The 22,193-nt window shown below is 40.4% G+C and overlaps 2 protein-coding genes across 2 annotated transcripts in view; both read right to left on the reverse strand.

Annotated features, from left to right (window-relative positions):
- Window positions 1-6,299, reverse strand: part of LOC306696549 (caskin-1-like) — a gene marked incomplete at its 5' end in the record, with an annotated part of 29,543 nt that extends 23,244 nt beyond the window's left edge. Inside the window, one exon of the mRNA XM_079160203.1 lies at window positions 6,206-6,299. Within this exon, the coding sequence (XP_079016329.1) occupies window positions 6,206-6,299 (94 nt within the window). The remainder of the gene's footprint in view (window positions 1-6,205) is intronic.
- A 1,755-nt stretch (window positions 6,300-8,054) lies between these two features.
- LOC306696177 (suppressor of cytokine signaling 1-like) lies at window positions 8,055-15,474 on the reverse strand. The gene is made up of 4 exons (XM_079159726.1): window positions 15,221-15,474; window positions 11,148-11,630; window positions 10,033-10,220; window positions 8,055-9,610 (listed from the first exon to the last, which is right to left on the reverse strand). Exons 2-4 carry the CDS (start codon window positions 11,370-11,372, stop codon window positions 9,286-9,288), a joined length of 738 nt encoding a protein of 245 aa, XP_079015852.1. The 5' UTR covers window positions 11,373-11,630; window positions 15,221-15,474; the 3' UTR covers window positions 8,055-9,285.
- Window positions 15,475-22,193: the final 6,719 nt, after the last annotated feature.

Genomic DNA, 22,193 nt, shown 5'->3' on the forward strand with positions numbered 1-22,193 from the left:
CTTTGTTAAATGATGCATTTCAATAATAATAATAATATATAATAATGTATAGCATCAAATAAACTTGAGGGAGTAGTATTTTGGGAAAAATGCTTGAGATTTAGATGAAAGATTGATTCCACTTTCACTGTCTGTATGTTAAGTATATTCTTAGTATGTTTGGGTGCGTGCATATCCTGTCGATGCGTAAATGTGCGTCTGTGTCTGTGATTATGTGAATGTGCATCCGAAAGATAAAGCAATCAGACAGCAGGAACAATCACACAAACACACTCACAAAAACCAACACACAACCCTCAGAAAAGGACACAGAAAAAGCGGCTTGTTTGTCTCAACTTCTTCTTTTTTTTTTTGGTCAAACCCTCATAATCCACGGGCCGTAATCTGTAGCTGTCCTGTAATCTGGGGAAAAGCTTCTCCTTCTCTCTGCAGCTCTCTCTGCACTTCATCCCCTCATCCTGCTCTCACACTCTAATTTTCGCTGTAATTTGCTAAAGAGCGCGTGCTGATGATTGGTAGCTGTGCTGTTTTCTGTTTACACTCTGCAGCTGACATCATTCGGCTGCATGTGTTTGTGTGTGTTTGTGCACGTGAAGGTCCCCCCCCCCCCCGCATCTATCTTGGATTAAAAATACGGAATCATCCCCCCCCCTCCCACAGCAGATGAATCAATGAGTGCAGATGTCTGTGTCACCATCACCATCAGAGAGCCACATGACTCCGCCTCCCCGACCACAAATGTATGGCAGCGCCACGACAGCCAACACCCACAATTATCACCTCTGGTTTGTTTGTCTGTCTGATTACAGAATAACTCATCGCCCAATGTTCATAAAACTTGGTGGAGGGGCGGAGCTTCGGCCAAGGAAGAACCCATTACATTTTTGAGTGGAGACACAAATCATTTTTCATTAACATTGAGATATAGGGCATGGCCTTGGCAGAGGTCTGCGCTCCTTCTAGTTCAACTATTGTTTTTTCAAATTCATTTATTTTACTACACGGAGTCTGAATCATGACATCACTTAATAACTCCGCCCTTCTGACCCAAAACCACCTCTGTGATCCCTCTCCAAACTGATTTTCCTCTTGAAACTCTCACTAACTTCACATTTTACTTCAATTTTTTTTTTTGTTGTAATTTCCTTCTCTGACGGTGTTTGTTTAAGAGCATTACCATAATGTTTCTCTGATGGTGTCCTTGGAGCAGGGTTAATTTTTTTCTTCTTCGTGTTTTTTTTGCAAATGATAATTTTAGGCATAACACTGCAACCGAGCCCCTGTTACTATAGTAACCCCTCAATGTGCCATTCTCACAGTCAATCACTTGGCAGGGATTACTATGATATCATCTAGCAGCATCTCCCACAAATTGCAGCCATTTAAGAGTTCATTTGTGGTTTATTTTGACGTGAACTCGTCATCATGCAGGTTTTAATTTGAAACCCTTCAGTTTTGGTAGAGCTGGTAGAGCTGGTGTAGCTGCTGGCGAAGCCACCTTCGGTGTAGCAGCAGCAGATTCACAAACCTCAGGAGAGGTGAAGTGGAGGGTTTCTCAAGGGTTCTCAATACCAGAAATGTTCTGAAGTCCAGTTTTCCTCCCCTCTGACTTCCGCCTGTCATCATGCATTTAGAGTTTGAGTGTAACGTGTAGCCTAAAACAAACTCCATCGCTCGCCTTCCAGACGACTGCACACATATGTTCGAGTGACCGCACTCAGGGTCACAATATGCTGATAGTGCAGGAACGACACCACACTTTCATCAGAAGTACAGGTTGACGAGGCAATGCAAGGGCAATGATAAGAAAACCAATACGCAGATATGTTGTAATTCTATGATATAAAACATTTAGAAATTATGTAATAGTAGTTTGTATTATTATTATATCTTCAAGAAAATTTTAAATCGTATTATTCTGCATTTTATTGTACATATCAGAAAGAATACAATTTTAGGAAAGACAGTGGTCCCCATGGAGTCCCTTTTGTATTCATAATGGCCTCTTTACCTTCCAGCACACCACCAACAACAGTGGGAGAAATATATGGTGACATTTTGATTTCCTCAGCTGGACTTTGTTTGAACCTGGCAATTTGAAAATATTTGAAAATCCATTAATTTGTTTCTCAAACGCCGCACCTTCTTGTTAGTCACACCCTTCCTCTACACTTTGTGGCCACACAGACAGAAAGAAAGAAATCACAATTAATTACACATTATTTTCGGTGTTGATTAATCTGTTGAATATTATCATTTTGTCTATAAAATGTGATAAGAATTGTGATTGATGCTGATTTCCCAGAGCCGAAGGTGACACATTATTAACTACTCCAAACCAAAAGATATTCAGTTCAACAACAGCTAATACTCATATTTGAGAAGCTGGAACCACTGCATTGTCTTTTGGGTGTTTTTGCTTGAAAAGGTGATTTAAATGATAGATTCACTTTTAAAATAGTTGCACTGCCCCATGGCTACACTACACTGTACGTGTTGGGGATTATAAAGGTTGCTTGCGCTGCTGATGAGTCACTGATAACTGAGATTTCCGGCTTTTACTTTGTTTCAGAAACAAACAAATGAAAAGGAAGAGTGTTTAATAATTCAGCTGGTTTACTGTTGGTCTATTGCAATACTGTTCAGATACAGTTGTTTACTTGATGTGGTGGGAATACCAGTCCTACTGGCTGTGAACACGCTCAGCACTTCCTTGATCTTCAACAGAGGCAGATACATCTTTCAAATGACTTAGTGCCCATTTCAGTCGCGTATTACAACTTTAAAGAGATACAAATATGTTAGGGATGTTCTCAAATCTCTAAGATGAAAAGCTTTATTGCAACTGAGCCAAAGATAAGGAAACCGCTGGTTTAGAAATACTTCTTTCTTTGTCTTCTAATGTCCTCGACTTTAAAGTGAACCAGAAACTCAACATCGCTCTGTCTGAAGTGATTCATTAAAACTTTGATCCACAGAATCAGTGAGCGCATTGATTCCAGCAGGACTATGAACTTAACGGAGAAGTTTGGTGATAAATAGTTAAGATAAATATTTTCAACGAACCCCACGAAAAGTACAAAACCAACAATGCATTGATCATTCTATCAAGTATTGTCTGTGAAGCCAAAGCCTGATAAACTGCAGCGTATTGCTCACAGACACAGACAGGGTGGTGACGTCAGAAAGTATTTAGAGACGGACGAACACATTGTTGCTTTTGGTCTCTTTCTTTTCTCTTGTAGAGGTGCCACCCATGTATTTAAGCTGTATTTACCGCGTATTGTCACAGATTTCTGCCGTATTTATACCTTATTTTTGCCATATTTTGACAATATTGCCACTGCGCCTTTGCGCTATTTTATATATACACTGTATAAGTATCTGGGCTGGAATTGACTGCCATTTTGGGAGGCTACTACGTGCACAAATCTTCAGAAAGGCAATCATTTTTTGTACTGTTTTATTTCATATTTGTTTCTTCGGAAGGCAGAAATACCAGGGGAATCCTGTCATCCTTGAAAAATGAAAAAATGAATAAGATGGAAAAAACCCACAAATAGTATTTGAAGTTCTGCGCTGTGAAGTTGCAGGTAAGCAGATTTGGATACCCTCAGACAAAACCAGGCTAACTGTTTCCCCCTGTTTCCAGTCGTTATGCTAAGCTACGCTAACCCTTCCAGCTTGAGATTTACCGTACAAACAAGAAGAGTGGTATCGATGTTCTCACCAATGTTGCACTATTGCTGTAATCAGTTGGAGAAGAAGTGACTGTCTGACATGCAGTGACCAAGAAAGACTGTGAAGTGAAGTGGCCTCACATTGTCCCGCCGCCACTTCAAATCCTTAAACCCTCCTCCATCAAATTGTGACAGTTTGACAGCAAACAACCACTACGGCAACTCCCTCTCACCTGCTGCTCTGAACATCATTACTGTTAATAATGAAAAACGCAGCCAGGCACATGACTAACACCTGATGAGTCAGGTGTGTCTCCGTGCAAGGTGTTTGTGTGTGTGTGTGTGTGTGTGATTCTCCAGCAGAGAAACCCGGCTTCCTGTTTAATTATTCAAACATAAACCTGAATTCAACAGTCACTCACACACACACACACACACACACACGCACACACGCACACACACACACACACACACACACACACACACACACACACACACACACACACACACACACACACACACACACACTCTCTCTGATGCACACACACCTTCCACAACTCACCCTTGAACCTCTCTCCATCACTTCCTGTCTCTTTACATCCCTGTACTCATATCTCCCTCTTTCCCTCCTTCTGTTCTGCACTCTCACTCTTTTTCGCTCCCATTCTAGCCCTCCTCCTCACCCCTCATGTCCCTCACCCTCCACCCACCTCCCCCTTTCTCTTTGTCAGTGTGCAGTGGACTGAGCACTCAGAGCTGATCTGTTCTGGCATTTGAGGAGAAGCATTTTTCTTTTTCATGGCACTGCTGGAATGTCCAGAGACAAACACACGAGAGGAGACAAGGAGAGGAGAATAAAGGAGAAGGAGAGGAGAGGAGAGGACAGGAGAGGAAGAGAGAGGGGACAATACTGGAGGAGTGGAGGGAGGAGGAGAAGAGAAGAGGGGAGACAAGGATAGAGGGGAGGGAAGGAGAGGAGTGGAGGGGAGAGGAGATGAAACAATGATAGAGGTGAAGAGGAGACAATGATAGAGGAGAGGACAGGAGAGAGGAGATAGGAGAGGAGGGAAGGGGTGACAAGGATAGAGGAGCAAGGAGGAAGGAGGAGAGGAAGAGAAAGGGGACAATACTAGAGGAGTGGAGGGAGGAGGAGAAGAGAAGAGAAGAGGGGAGACAATGATAGAGGGGAGGGAAGGAGAGGAGAGGAGAGGAGATGAGACAATGATGGAGGTGAAGATGAGACATGGATAGAGGAGAGGACAGGAGACTATAGGAGATAGAAAAGGAGGGAAGGGGAGAGGTGACAAGGATAGAGGAGCAAGGGGGGAGGAGAAGAGGAGATGAGATGAGAGGAGACAAGGAAAGAGGTGAGAATAGGAGACAAGGATAGAGGAGAGGAAACAATGGGTGAGGAGAGGGAGGAGGAGAATAGACAGGATAGAACAGATAAGAGGAGAGGATACAAGGATAGAGAAGACGAGAGGACAGGAGGGAAGAGGAGATGAGACAAAGATAGAGGTGAGATGAAGAGACAAGGATGGAGGAGAGGAGAGGAAAGGAAACAAGAGGAGGGGAGAGGGGAGGGTAGGAAAGGAGACAAGGATAAAAGAGATAATATGAAACAAGACAAGGATAGAGGAGAGGAAGATATGTTAAATAAGATACAGTAGAGAAAGTTAGGACAAGAGAGGAAAACAGGGGAAGATGTGAAAGGAAATTGGAGGAAAGAGGAGGAAAGGAAAAGAGGAGGCAGGAGAGAGTAATTGAGAGAAGAGGAGGCAACAGGAGGGGAGAGGAGAGGAAACAGGAGGAGAGGAGTAGTGAGGAGGAGATAAATTCAGAGCAGAGAATCAAGAGTGGCCTGGTGATGAAATGGGAGAGGAGGAGAGCAGTTTCAAGGCTGTAATTGAAATCTAATTATCACCTCAAGCCCCAGCTGAATCCACGTCACACACACACACACATACATGAGCGTCACATTCGTGCACAAGTCTGCACGTGTACTCGAACGATCATCACATTATTACCACTAACATCTGGCATCTTCACACACCACTAATCCCCCATGTACCAAGAGCAGTGTAGGACCTCTGTGTACTTCCACCTCACACACACACACACACACACACACACACACACACACTAATACACACATCCTCTCTGGTGTGCTCACATACACACATTTTTGTGCATTCATGCAGAAACACACACACAAACGGTCAATGGTGGAAAATGGGTGACAAGCATCCTCCCAATTTCTAAATTCGTTCTGATGACTGTTCTCACACATGTGCAACGTCATCACTATCACACATGCAACGTCATAGCACAAACACACACACACAAATACACCTATGCCTGCAGGGAAAAGACACACACACACACATACGCAGACACAAACATAGTACATCATTTAGGATAAATGGCATCACATCCGATTTAGCCTGCACTGTCCTGACCTCGTAATGACGGGTGTGCGTGTGTGCGCGCGTGTGTGTGTGACAGGAGGATGGAGGGATACTGACTGGCTTTCCCTGGCCGAGGTCTCTGTAGAAGCCGCTGAGCTGTCAGCAAGTCCTCGGTCTTCACGGCCTGAAGCAGCTCCTGGTCCTTCCCCATGTCCCCTCCGTCCCGCCTCGGTCCTCTCGGTGCCGCTCTCTTCCTCTGAGCGCCCCTCTCTCCTCCGCTAATCCGCTGCTACATCCTGCCGCCGCTCCGGGCCTCCCGCTGGAGCTGAGGCGCGGAAGGGTTGATGCTGCCGGGAGTGGGATGCTCCAATTCGGCCAGGAGTCCAGCGCTCTTCCCGCTGTGCCTCCCCGCCCCCTCCTCGCGGTGGTAGCCTACCGACCGACCGGACCGACCGGACCTCGCTCTCTGCAAAAAGATGCTCTCCGGCCGCACAGGAACACACTCAGCGACAGATTCCACTGATTCTATCCGCGTGACGATTTCACAGGGTCTACGTGCGTGCGTGCGTGCGGTGGAGCTCGAGCGCCCTCCTATATGCTGGGTCAAATCCGCACCCCCTGAAATCTCACGAGCCCTCAATCCTGCAGAATAACACGCACGGGTCGCTGATGTTTAACGTGTGACCGCTGTCGCCGCTGCGATGCTGGACCAGCTCGCGCCAACTCCAGCGTGCACACACACACATACACACGCATTCACAGTCACATATGGCATTACATAAACACGAGCTACTCGTGCGCGCGCCACTCCAGTGGTTGTAATCCCAGTCTGCGTGTCCCCGCGCGCGTTCGGGCGGACAAGTCAGGAGAGGTCGTTTGACATAATAAAATTGTACTCAGTCGCGTGCAAGAGGTGCAATCAGTGCGCGGGACAGTGGGTGGGAGAGTACGGGATCGCGCAGACCCAGACACTCAGCACCGTCACTCAGATAGATGGACAAATCTGATCTATAACACTGTCCCTCACAAAATAAATCTGGCAATATTCATTCATATCTTGCACTGTAGCCTATTTTTTATTCTCCACTTTATTTTTGTTTCATTCCAATGATTCTTTCTTCTCTTTAAATCCTCCTTGCGTGTGTATTTTATGTTACTTTAATATATAGTTTTTAATTAATCTATCTATGTATAATGTAAAGCACTTTATTGTTTTAAAGTGCTACACAAATAAACTGATCTCGCCTCAATGTGTGTCACAGTGGTGATGGTTTCACGTCAACATTGTTTAAGGTTAATGAGGCAGGGAAAATTCGAGGACAGGAAAAGTGTGTGTATGTGCGTGTGTGTGTGTGTCCCTGATGCAGGGCTAATTTAGACTAAAGGGGCCACTGGCAGTCAGATTTAGGACAGGAAATGGAACAGATGACAGAAGACTGGTACTCAATCAAACTGTGTGTATGTGCAAGCTTTATATTTGTGTATTGACACATAGCTGCTTAGAATGGCAGATAGTTTTTCAGTTGACAGTCAGCTTCATACACCGCCGGATTAACCCACTCTGGGGGCCCCTCTTCAGCCCCCCCACACCAATTTACTTCGGTTAAAGTTAAGCAGAAATGTATGAGAGAATAAAAAGCATAGAGCTGTATCACAATGCCATACAGCTTTTGAGTATAGTGTTTGCACTGTAAAATGATAAAAATATACTCAAAAAGTCTGCATGCATATACGTAGCACTAAGAAAAGGCTTGATTATAAGAGTGCTGAAATAGAGGAGCTGCAAAAGAAAAGACGTCTCCAGGAAGATCTTGAAAAATAAAATATTGTTTACTCTTTGTGAGGTTTAATTGGAACACTTTGATTGACGTCCAACGGCGCACTTACTGTGTAGTTTCCTGTTTGTATAAAACAATAAAGAATGCGGATTTCTGGTGCACCGACTACAAAAACAGTATTCTGTAAAGATACGTTTATTATACAGACTTTGAGTTTACATACTAGCTGCTCTATGAGGCTGTATATAGCGGTGCTTTGAGCTCAGTGCTAATGTCAGCATGCTAACACAGTGAAAATATTATCAGGCTGATGTGTAGCAGGATTTTATTCCAGGGGCAGTTTCCTGCTTTGCCTGGTCAGTAGTTCAGCCTTGGGTTCACATGCATTATAGTTGTCAACTTAATATTTTAATTCATTCAACATGAACAACATTTTGCATTTGCATCACACTTTTGTACAATTGTCTGTTGTTCCATAGGACTGAAGAAAGTAAATACACATGTTAACTGAGTTCAAATGATGAATAGTTTATTGGTTTAAAACTGCATTAATCAATGTAAGAACTGAATCAAAAGGCTATGTCATGTGAAAGGGTCGTTACCTATTTCGAGAAACTAAATCTTCTGATACCTTCATTCAATAGAGGCCTGTATATTTCAGTATCCTGTTGATATTGTTTACTAAATACTGAATGAGACATGCACGTTAGCTGGATAAATCATTTTAGGGTTCATCCATAACTTATCTAAAAAAAAAAACAACTTGTTGCTTTCTCATGAAAATTGGGTATTTGTCCAATTATCCAGAGAAACAGACCTAGTGTCTTCCCAAGATAATGAGATAATTAACCCGTTATGACCAGAAAACAACTCTTTTGTCCTGAGATAACGAGATAATTAATTCATAATCTCGAGATAACAGGATTAAAAACATAATTGCAATCACGGCGGCTCAAGGCTTCTATTCAAAACAGAGTAAAAGTAGAGAAAATATTAGAATCGGATTCCTTAGTGGCTAGAAACAAATAGCTGTTTGCTATTATTTCAACCATAACATGATGAGCTGGTGATATGTCAGCTTCTTTTGATGCCCCCCCTCATGGCCAACCATCAATTAATGCAGTTTCAAACAGCAGCAGATGTTACAACTGATACATATCAGTGTATGCAGGCAGTGATGCAGCTGTTACACAGGATATGCTTGTGGTTAGTCATCAAAAAATGATAACGTGTACCATGGGTATTCTGTAAAACATAATGATAATGTGTGCAAATAAGCCTTCCACAACTTGCAGATCAAATACTCAAGCTGTGATTGTGATATTTCTAAATATAAAAATAACACAAAAACAGAATAGTTCTTTAACTTAGAATACAAACATCTTGATACAGCGACAGACACTCTGTCCACACAGGCGTCTATATACAACAAGGGTACGCGTGAACATAGTCTTTGACTTGAGTGCTGAGCCCAGGTAAGGTGCTTATATGTTCTGCTCCATATGAGCCCATGAGAGCCCTCCTGCACATCTGCTTCAGGCGCTCCGGACGCTGCTTGCGATAGGGCGATGTCAGTTTACAGGATGAGCCGGTGTAATAAGTGAGCAGAGCGAAAAGTGACGCAAAAGTCCTGTGGCTGCCGCACAGACTGAAGAGCAGGTTGTTCAGCTGGACACGAACACTGGTCGAGCCGTCGTCGCTTTGGTAACTCAGAGTGAAGAAAACATCTGGCTGGCCGCTGTCTCTGTAACAACACAGCAGCATGCATTTATAGTCACTTTATGCACACCTAATGTGGTTTATTATCTTATATAATGCATTTTATTAAGCATGCAGTAAAGAGAAAAGGGTACAGGAGGACTATATCTACATATGCATGTCCATGTCTTAGGAATTTATTTGACTAAAATAATAATATATTAGTAAACACACAATAGATCATTTTAGAATCAGACTTAGCTGTTAGGATTCATCAAAAGTTGTGACAAATATAAATACTGCAAGATATAAATGCTTTGTACATATGTTATGATAAACAAGCTGCACTGGGTGTCGCTCATTAAGGTTTGAATCCACTTCTGAGAATGACACCTGTGCAAGAGAACAGCGTAACAAGTTGCAGACAAAAACAACAGATAAAACAAAACCTTGTAGTGGTAGATTTACCTGATGAGGAAGGTACCCAGCTGTGCCCGTGTGAGTATTTCGTGTGCCTCCTCCATGGTCATCGACCCCCAGTAGTAACCACTGTGTTGGAGCTGCTGGTAGGTGCATTTCACTAGTTTGTACTCTGCTGCGCTGCTGAATGGACGGAGGTGCGTGGGGAAACTCTCAGCATCAGCTCCATTGATTGGCTGCAGCAGAGAATTTATTAGAAATAAATAACATAAATAAAGTTATTGCCAACAACAGTCACAGAGGAGGCAGAGTTAAACAAATGTTTACGGGTTGAGTCTAAGTCATCCTACCAAAGTTTATATATATCTATAAAATGTATTCTTAACAATATTTTTAGAGATGCTATAGTGTATGAATAAAAGTAATGTAAGAATACAACAGTAATGCTCTGCAGTGTTTTAGACGCTTTGTAATAGAAACTTGCAGATTATGTGTCCTGTGTTCAGTATAAAAAGTCAAAGTCCAAAGGTTAACTCAGGTATTTGACTTCTCCAAATTAAGCTTCAAAACAATGACGCAGTGATAACCACAGATTTTGTGTGTGGTGGAACTCATACAGAAAAAAACACTGCATAATACCAAATATAATAATATAGTATAATTAATTATTGTTGTTGTTGTTATGTAATGTTTGGCTCAAACATGTGAAGTCCATTATCTGTCACTGATAAAAAGACAATCTCATAACGATGTTTTTAAAATAGTGTCAAATATATATGAAGGGGTTAATATTAGTTCCACCTTTACCAGCTGCAACATCAAAGTGATGCTTACACATTAACTTCACTCATTCCATTCTGCATAAAGAGTACTTTTACTTTTGGTACTTTCATTTTTCATATTCTGAAGCTTATAGCCTACTGATGTACTTTTACTTCAGTACAATTGGGAATGCAGAGCATTATATACACTGTTGCGTATTTATGTTTACTTTTAGTAAAGGATCTGAGTACTTCTTCCATCAATGGATGTAAAATTTGAGAAAAAAATCCTGGTGTTTGATTTCAGACTTTGTTTCGCTCCAGCCATCTGTGCGCTGTTTAAAAAACACAAATCTCCCAAAACAATAAAATCCACAAACTGAGCAAACGTTAAGTGCTAACCTGGCTCCAGGTTTCAGGTTCTTCATGTAAGTTCAGTTTTTTCCAGTGCAGTAAATCTAGCTGACTCTCTGTGGGCTCTTGGCTCTCTGGTTGAACATTCTCTGGGCTCTGGACTCGTTCTGGTCCCGCAGGTTCCTCGGGGAGTCGACTTTGGTTCTGCGTCTCCGCTGCGCCGTTCTGTTTTCTGCTCGGTACTACTGTTCTATCAAGATTGTCTCTGACCATCCTAGAAAGGAAAATCCTCCTCTTGTCCACCTGTTGCACCAGTTCCTCCACTTTTCACTGGCAGATCCTCCATCACTGACCACTTTCTGGCCGGTCATCTGCTGCTCAGTCCTCTTTCAGACTCCATGTTGCTTTAAACAACAGCTTGACAATTGAATCAAGATTTATGAACTTCATCACAAACTTCTGGAGGGGAGCAGATGTAGGATCTGTTCAGCCATCTGTCCTTGACGGATTGCCACTGAAGAATGTGATGAGCTGAAATACAAAAAGGAGAACAATCAGTCAAAATGTTTTATTTCACTCAACTGCATTTCACCTTAATCATCACAATAGATTTGCAATAGGCCTAATGGTATTTCTGGCCACTAGGGGGCAGCAGAAACCAGTTGTGAACACAACATTGACAAATAAACAGTTGCTTATTTACACATCCAGCGGTTACAGAGCAACATTATCATTCATTTGTGTTTAGGGCTGCGACTAAAGATGATTCTCACTGTGGATTAAGCTGTTGATTATTTTCTCAGTTGTTCGGTCTATAAAATGTCACAAAGTGAGTATCAGTGTTTCCTGAATACCAAGATGATGTCCTCAAATGTCTTGTTTTGTCCACAACTCAAAGATATTCAGTTTACTGTCCCAGAGCAGGTCAGGAATTCAGAAAATATTCATCTTTTAATAATTTCAGTTGTAGTTGAATTCGAAGTAATTGTTCTCAGAGTTTACCAGTCGGACGTTTGAGAAAGCTGAGAAAGAAATGTTATACTAACATGCTACGTTTCTGAATTGTGTACATAGTTTAATTTATTGTGTGTATACATTTCATTTTTTTATATAGGTTTATAATGGCTTACTCTCAGGAGTACATAGAATATAAAAACATTTAATGTCATCATGTATAAAGGCTTTGCTTACTATAGGGTGTGCTCGTTTGTTCGTATAATGTTGGGATAGCAGTTTGGCTGAAGTATTTAGGCCCCTGAACCCGTCTTTCTCGACTGTCTGTAGCGGGACCATGTCTTTGCATGGCTGGATCGTTATTGCGTTCGTAATGCCGCTCCGCCGCTTGCTTTTCTTGTCATATGCAGTGCATCGCGCAAATGCCTCTTCAAGCGATGTCTGACCCTTTGGCTTCACCGTTTCACTCGCGCTAACGTTACCGGTTGACGACCGTAATCACACTCTTGGTATTCCAACACATGTTTTGTGCTGAGGTGATGGAGTAAGTTGCTCGTGCTACCACCAGCGGCAACAACAGTGGCTCGACAAACTTTGCAATATATAATCTTTCGGACGTCAGATTTTTTAAAACCAAAACACTTCCAAACAGCGGACACAGCTCCTCTCTTGGGCACAGACTCTATCGGTGCATCTCCGGTCTGTCTTTGTTCATCCTGCATCGCTCTGTTCTGTTCTTTAATGTAACGTTACTGTAGCGACGGAGCCTCTCGCTGTACCCAGCATGCCGTTCGGCGGTGTGATTTTATAAATGTAAAATTATTAGTGTTACAAATTGTTTATGTGTCACAAACTGTTGTGTCGTTGTGTTTTGTCCTGTTAAAGATCGTTAGTTGTGGGTTATAGTAATCGTTGTGTTATAAAGTTATAATCATATAGGGTTCCCTCTCAATACACTTAAGAAAACTAGCTCCGACCACAGCGCCCTTAATGGCGAACAATATATTTTGCTGCCTGTGGAAGAGTGACAGCAGTTGTTTCGGCTAAGTATGCTGGTGTGTGAAAAATGTATATAATTATAAGGGAAATTATAATTATAATTGGCTCTTTAGCTGCTAAATATGCTGAGACGTTAACTTTGTCTGAACGTGTTCTGTGGGTTTTTTAAGTTGTGGGCCGGACACCTTAACAATGAGCTCACTATAAATCTGTATAAAGCTGAGAGGAGCTGCAGATTCAGTTGATTACTCTCTAAAGGTTCATCACAATGAGCGACCTCTTTCCCATTGTTTTCCCATTTTTATCATTCGACTCAACGTTACTATAAAAATATCACTTTAAGGCCCTTTAACCTCACTGCATACTGGACTAATTGTCCTAATTGTGTCTAATTAACACACACACACACCCACACACACACACAAGTCTGTGTGTGTGTGTGGGTGTGTGTATTAGGTCATGTAACTGACAATAAACCACATGTTTTTGTATCATCAATCACTGAGCAGGGCGGCTGTAACATGATAGACGGAACACTTTCACTTTGCAGTCAAGCGAGACAATGAAAGAAAAAAAATGAGTGTCGCTCTACAAGATTATTTGTGTAAAAGTATTCCAACACGTTAGTATGCAAGTATGTAATACTCTTTAGTTTTCACTAAAAGTAACTAAAGTTTATTTATAAAGTAACAAAGTGCCACGTAACAACAAGTCTTAAAAACTTAAGTATACAAGGATATATAAGTATAGTTTGCTGTCCCTTGTTTTTCAGTTTCTGTTAGTCTTTCTTGTTTTTGCTAATATGTTTTAAAGCATGTTTTGTTTAGAGACGTGCTGTTTAAATAAACTCAAAAGTTCAACATATTACTTAAAGTATAGGGCTTTACAAGAAGATGGACCGCTTCCAACACATTTTTATGTTCTTTCTTTCACCATGCTCCCAGTAGACCACACAACACTAAAAATCTGTGCAATATAAATACACTGTGAAATACAAAAAGTATTCTGTCTGTATTTATAATATTTTAGTTATTGTGGATTTTTTACTTTTACTTTACTGTTTTATTACTTATTTACTTATTTATAATACTTGTTTTCTTTACTATGTCTCTTGTTTGCACTATACTAAATGCTGCTGTAATCGTGTACATTTCCCCACTGCAGAAATAATTATCTTATCTTATCTTATCTCATGTTATATTATGTTTCTTATGAGACTTAACGTCTGCTTTTGCTTTGCCTCTTTCCTCAAACTTTAAGAAATGCATATAACTATCTCACTGAGTTGTAATCTTGCTGCTTCACCAAACATTTCAATCTCAGCTCAAATCCTATAAACTTGGTTGATGAGGAGGAAGTCTGCATAAAACTGTTATCAGTTTACAGTAAATCGTGTAACTCCAGGATCCTGTTTTTCTCAGCTCACAATATTACAAAGTGCAGTGTCTGTGCTCCACTTTGTAATAAAACAAAGACTACAAAGTTGAACTTTCAGTTTGAAGGTTTACACGTTCGATGAACGGTGTATAGCCTGAAGCAGTACAACAGTACATGGACATGGCTTTGACCCGTCGACCCTAATTGGATGTTAAAACCCAGAAAATGAAGGCTGAATATATTAACTTCATAGTAAGTGTTTAATATGAGATACAATGCAGTTTAGAAACATCACAAAAAAAATTCACAACTTGTGATAATGTGTCCAAATATTGATGCAAGAGTTCAGAACAAAAAGTAGGCAAACGTCACAGCAGAAGTGCTAAAAAACAAATTGTATCTACTATTAGTAATATTTTCTGTTATTTGGAACCTTAGGGAATGAGGTGACATGGTAGTTAGTTACATGGGCATCAGTGTTCTAAATCAATCTAAAAATAGGAGTTAATAAGACTGGGAGAGGTTGTCCACACCTAACGGAAATATATATATATATATATATATATATATATTAATTGCTTTATAACATTCTGATACAACCCCAATTAAAGTTCTAAACAGTAAGAGCGTCCAAAACAGAACAATTTGTGTTTCTGCGTGATACAGTTTTGTACCTTTTTGAATTCAGATGAATGAAGGAGTGACATGTGTCATTGCTGCCACACAAAAAACGTTCGTAACCAACCAACTCTTAGTTAAATATGCATTAATGATACACAGAGTTCACTTACTTGCAACAACTTGACTGTCAAGAAGAGTCTTGGCGAGTCCGAACAGTAGAGCGCTTCCAGTCAGCTTGTTCTGGTTCCACAGGTCGCAGCGCTTCACGACAATAAACATTCCTACTTTCGGTTCACGTATCGTACCGGGAGGCGGGGCCGCACTATCAAACGGTCAGATATGTTGTCTCTGTTACACCGTACATGTTGACTCCAGTTGCCAATGCGGGATTAATTGACAGACGCGCACACACGAGCGCGCGCGCACACACACAAAACACACGCTTGTTCAGGTGATCCGCCCGGCTGTTACTTTTGCTTTCAGTTTAGACAAGCTGATTCTTTTAAATCACGTGATTGCCAGGAGCGCGCGTGCGTCTGTGTGTCTCTCTTTGCGTGTGCGTGTGCGTGTGTGTGTGTGTGTGTGTGTGTGTGTGTGTGTGTGTGTGTGTAAATGTCGCGTGTAGACCGTTTACATGACCTAGAATATGTAGAAATATGTAGAATTACAGGTATTATTCATGCAAATAATCTTTTTGGATCCGGATTTTGAACTATGCAAACTACTCCTTCCCGTCAAAATGAATGTGAAACCGTAAATGTATGCGTGTTCAGCATATCAAACATTGATTAACATCAATATCTACCGAGTCTCATTATTATATAAATGCTCTCTGCGTCTTCTTTTCTTAATAAAGTGGTGAAATGCTGCACACTTAAAACTAAACGAACATACATTTATATGCTATGAAGATTATTCATATTTACTTCATAGTTTAAACGACTAAATGCAGAAATACATTCAATGTGCAACATTACTGGATTTTTATGCAGATCACTTTTAAATGCAAAAACGCTTTTTTTGCTCTAAAGAAAGAATAATGGCCAAACACACACACTCTCTCTCACACACAAAAAAAAAACATGTAACACAAAAAGATAATAACTTCTCTACAAGCTCAGACAAGATCTTGGTTGCACTCAGAACATATTCAATCTAAAAATGTTAAAACATTTGTAATGCTTGCAGATGCTCTCAACGCCTGGAGGGGGAGCATTGTCCCACAAAACCTGCATAAATAAAATGTAATCTTAGATATGCCCTTTGTTCATTCTTACAAAATGTTTGTGATTGACAGAATTCTAATATGGGTAATAAAACAGTATATAAAACCAGATGAAATATACAATTTTGGTTTGGTTGCAGTTTGTATCAGAGGCAGATGGACACCTTGTGGGGAAACAATCTAACTGCACACACATTAGTACGCACACACACTCTGATGCCATGGTAACTAGTGTGACTTCTCTTATCACAGAGCAATGATCAGTCAGCTTCTAGCATTTACAAAGCATTTATTAACAGTAGATTTCAAGTTACACAAAGGAAACGTCACATGGTTTCCTTCCGTTTCTTCACATCTTTATTCATCAGTCGTGCGTATAAACGTCACTATAAGAGGCCGATGTTTCAGACCGTGGAGCCGGACGCCTGGTCTTCTTTTTTGTTTTGTCTGTGCATCCAGTAGGCAGCAGCTGTTACAGCAAAGAGCCCATAAGTAGCCAAGACACACTGTAAGAGAGCGGAGAAGGACATATTTCTGAATGACTTGATATGTAAAAACTTAAATTAACGTTCACATTGAATGCAGCCTGTGCGTGTAAATATGTGTGTGTTATGTACATTTCTGCGACCCTGCAGAGTGTAGCTATTAAAGTATTTCCTCAAACCAGTCAGTTTCCCAGAAGCCGGGGCCTCAATGCCAAACAGCTGCCTCTGAAACGCACAAAAAAACAACACAGTAAGAGGAAGCAGTGCTTGATATCACGATATCAAAATGTACGTTTGAGGAGATCAAACACAAAGACATCTAGTTTACAAACAGCATTTCATTGCAAGTAAAGCCAAAGTGCATTCAAAGCCATATCAAATAGTAAACAGAATAAACCACATGTGAAAATGAAAGCAAAAAAACAGTTAACCATAAAACCAGACATCAATGAGCCGGGAGCGGCTGTGGCTCACTAGTTTGAGCGTGTCGCCTGTTAAACGCAGTGTCGACAGTTTGATGATCAAGACTCTGAACCCCAAGTTGCTCCCACTGACTTCTCTGTCATCAGTGTGTAATTGTGTGTGTAAATGTGTGTGTAAATGTGCATGTAAATGTGAATGATTGTACATTAAGGAAAAGAAAGGTACAGAATAGAATGTGATAGAAGCCTGCATGGTCAGAATGAATGTGAAACAAAAGAGACGGGAACTTGTAACCACAATAACAAAAATAGCATAGTTAGTCTTATCATAATCTAGAGGAGGGCCTGCTCTTTAGTGAGGACGTAAAAATGCTGCACGCAGCAACTAAACACAAACACAATCTGAAACCTACGTGACGAGAAATGAAGCAATTTCTTTACAAGTGCCAGAGACAGTTGCAAAATACTTTTTGCATGTTGAAACAGGCGGTTTGTTAAGTGGCATGACGAGGCAGAGCTGAGATGACAAACTGGTTTATGGGGATGCGAGTCACATTCAACACATGCTTTGAATTAGATGAAACTGAATTATGCATCAGCCAGAGCTCCAGCTAATCAGCTGGACTTGCTGGCAGCACAGAGCTCATTCTCCACAGACTCTACACAGCCTTCTTTTTCATGAGAGTTTAACTGTGATAAAAGCTTAAAGTTGCAATTCCCTTTGGCTGAAGAGTTTGAAGGGTTTTTTTTCTTCTTCTAATGCATATGCTGAGATTTATTAACAAAATATCTCAGTTCTCAAATAGCTGCAACAGAAATACATGAAAGCCAGGCGTTTCTCATAACTACTGACAGGAAAATTAACTTTTTAATGATGTTGAAAACACATTTATCTAAATAATGTCACTAAAAATGAATGTGTTTAAAGTTGATGATGTTTTCAAACTAGCTTTGCACGACATGTGGCTGAGAAAGAAATAGTTTGACATTTTGAGAAATGTATTGTTGTGGAATATTTCTATGCAGATGCGGGATAAGAGTTGATAAAATAATTAGAGTCTGATGAATGCTCCAAGTAGTAAGAGTCAATTTAATGCTTGCAAGCAGGAGAGCGGACACACAGACACGTATCTCAGTGAACTGTGCAAACACTGTCAACGAAGTACAAGGCACATCATATTTTATGCATACTGGAAATCACGCCTTTAGTTACATGAAAGGAAAGGGAGTTTAGGTTTTTGGACACGGGTTGATTTGTTCTGCTCATTATTTTTGAGTCTTCCAGGTGCGTTCAACTGGGAGTCAGTTTCATACAGAGGTCAGAAACAATGCTTCCTTTCACCTTCTTCTCGGGTGTGCATATGAACGACCTTGGAAGATAAGACATTGGTTTCATGAACTAATTAAATGCCTCTGTAGGACTGCAGTGATCTTTTCCCATCAGTAGAACAACATCTTTCAAAACATCCCAAGATACTAAAATATATTTTACCATTATTATACTTAATACATATTTTACCATTACAGTATTCACTTTCTTGCAGAGAGTTAGATGAGCAGACTCACAGTAAATATAAAGCTATACCAAGAGGAGACCTTTAAGTTAGCTTAGCATAAATACTGAAAACAGGAGGGAACAGCTAGCTTGGCTCTGTTCAACAAAAAAGAAATCTCACCTCTAAAGCTCATTTCTTTAATATATCAAAAAAACAAAGTGTTACAATTACAAGCTGTGGTTTCACATTAGGCAATGAATTTGACTATTAGCAGCCCTGTGCAGCTGTTTCCCCTGCTTCTAGTTTTTATGCTAAGCTAAGCTAACCTTCTCCTGGTTGTATCTTTAGATTTAAAGGATTGAAATCTGGGGTATACACTTCATTGCTTTCTTGCTGAGAGTTAGAGGAGAGGATTGATACCACCCTTAATGTCTGAACAGTAAATACAAAGCTACAGCCAGGAGACAGTTAGCTTAGCATAAAGAGTGGAAACAGGGGGAAACAGCTAGCCTGGCTCTGTCCAAAGGTAACAACATCTGCCTAGCAGCACCTCTAGAGCTCACTATTAACATGCGTGAGCATGCGTAACTTGCGTTAGTTGAACGCAGAGAACAAGTGTAAATAAAGCTCAGCACACAAGCTCCGGTAAAACAAAGTTGTAGTTTTAGAGGAGGTTGCGTGCGAAGCTCTCTTAGCTGTTTCCTCCTGCTTCCAGTCTTTATGCTAAGCTAAGCTAACTGTCAACTGACACTTTCATACTCATGTAGACACAAGAGTGGCATCAATGTTTTCATCCAACTGAAAAGGTGAAAAGGTGTATTTTTTTATTTGTGCTATACAGTACATGACAGCAAAAATGAATTATCACTTTAAAAATGTCGTCGTCATCTTCTTACATTGCCTTTTTTTTTATTCAAGAAGACTGAATATCATGAAGTGAAGTGTTCCTCTGGTTTACGGTACATGAGGGGGGAGAATGCAGAATACAAGCATTCATGTGAATAGATGAATAATTTCCATTATGAACATTACACTTGCACGGAGTGCGCCAGCGGCGACAGCAGAGTGCTGACGAGGCCGCTCTGCTCGGCAGTGCTGATTTATTCTGCAGCCGGTATTAGCAGAGTAGAGAGGAAACCCTTTCTTCCCCCTCAAGCCTGATACAGATTTAATGAAGTGAAACCACGTTGTGGACTGGAGCATGATGGGGTGGAGGACGGCTGTTTCAATCATTTAGAAATCAGCAGCTGTGCACTTGTTGTTTAAGACAAATCTTTTAAGATTTTATCGACGATAAAATGTCATAATGAGCATATCTGACACCTCTGTTACAACTCTTAAACACAGATGAGATCACGGGACGAGGGTTCTGTTGTGGATGATTTTATATTACAATGTCTAATAGATTAAACAATCAAAATGAGAAAAGAAAAGATGAGAATAGTTAATTGAAATAATGCTAAATATGTTTTATTTAAGTATTACCCTGAAAACTTCAAGTCTTTTTTTAGGATTGTTGAGGAAAACAAGACGAAAATGAAAAACCCACAGATCTCATGACATTATTTTCAGCTGCAGAAAGCAGCTGTTTTCAGTGGAAAGACTCTAAACACAGTGGTGGAAAATAACTACATGTATTTACTCAAGTACTGTACAGTTTTGAGCAGATTAAATACAAAAAGGTAGTTAAAAATAAGCCCCACAGTACCAGCTGCAACTTCGGTGGTGCTTACACATTAATGCATCCATAACTAATCCAATAATATAATATACATTATTCTGAAATAGGACATTGTGCATTGTACTTTTACATAGTATATTTGCTAACACATACCTTTAAGTAAAAATTGGATTGCATGACTTTGACTTGTGACAGAGTAAGGTTTAGTAAAAGCAGGAGTGCATGCGCAGCTTTCTTCTTCATCTTACTGGTTCATATATTGTGTATATTGTAGCATTATGTTGATAATTTACATTTTACAGAGTCCTTTATTTCTATTTTTCCTCATATTTATTCATGCTTAGGCCTATACAGTATATAAGAGCAACTGTCACTGACCAATTTCCCCCCGCGGATCCATTCAGTATTTCTGATTCTGATTCAGTTGCACTGTAGTACTTTTACTTAAGTACAAGATCTGAGTATTTACTCCACCACTACTTAAAACTCCTGGTTCGGGGCTTGTGAAGACCAGTTTCATAAATATCATATAATATATATATCAGCATGAATGTGACCTTTGCATAGCTTGTGTAAGTGTGTTTTAGAAGGCGTACTGGGCTCATTGTTGCCCCTTGTGGCCGCTGAGGAGAATAACACCCACTGACTCACTGTATTTTCCGCCCTTGTCTTTTTAAATACTCGTTATTCGTATCCCTATTTTTTGCACAGCTATTTGCTATTTTACAAATGTTATACACTCTACATGTTTCCTACCTTTAGACAGTTTCTTGTAAAGCTGTAAAGTGAATTTGGGAGATCATAAAACGCCTCTAACTTATCTTATCTTATTAGTTGATAAGATCAAGCCAAAAGCAATAATCAAATTATTGTTTCAGACCTTGAAAGGTGCACCACCTCATGAGTAAAATGATCAGGGAAAAGTAAAAGTAAAAAGAGAGAGGAAGTGAGTCTTTGTTTAATGCAAATAATCCCTTGATTGATAAATGAATCGATGCACTTTCACTCCATCAATGCACTAGTCCTTATTTAGTTTAATTCTAGCACTGGGCATGCATTAATCAAACACTGTTCTTACCTTCACCTCTGTTATGAGATGACCGAAACTGGTGAGGGGGATCCGCGTGTTAACGGGAGACGTCGGCATAACTGGGGACAGTTTGAATGAAAATGTTTATCATGCCTCACACATTCACTCCTCAGTCTCACGCGTAATGTAAATGAACATTTAGAGGGTGAAGACTGGTACTTACTGATCTGTTGGATGCAGGCAGGACACTTATGCAATATATGTTCATGTGTACATTAAGTTCCGGGGGAGCTGTAACTGAGCGTTCTGTCCAATCATGTGTTTCCATTCAAAGCGCGGACCAATAGGACGCTGGCAGGTGGGCGGGGCTTGTATCTTGTTACACAAACTGCAGATCTCAGAGACTACCTGTCGTCCCTCCATTCAACCACAAGAGGGCGCCAGATGACAGTTTATAACAAGGTATGTCCCCCAAATACAGGTTTGTTCAAAACTACTTTTTACACGTCAACGCTTCGTTTTATGTCTCCTAGTTTCTTACTAAATTCTTGGAAATGTTCCCACTTACTTTCTAGAGAGAAGCTGAGAACTTATACGTTTTTGGCAATTACCTTAAATGTGATATCTTATTTATTTATTAAGCAAAAGTAGCAAAAGTAGCTACAATTACTAATAACTAACTGTCACATACATGTAGTGAAATACAAAGACCATCCATGTAATGAAGTAGAACTATTAAAAAGCAGGGAAAGTAATTAAATAAAGGCCTACTTAAGTACTATTTTCAGATACTTTAACTTTATT

This window comes from Pholis gunnellus, assembly GCF_910591455.1.
Source record: "Pholis gunnellus genome assembly, chromosome: 5".
NCBI classification, from domain to species: Eukaryota; Metazoa; Chordata; class Actinopteri; order Perciformes; family Pholidae; genus Pholis; species Pholis gunnellus.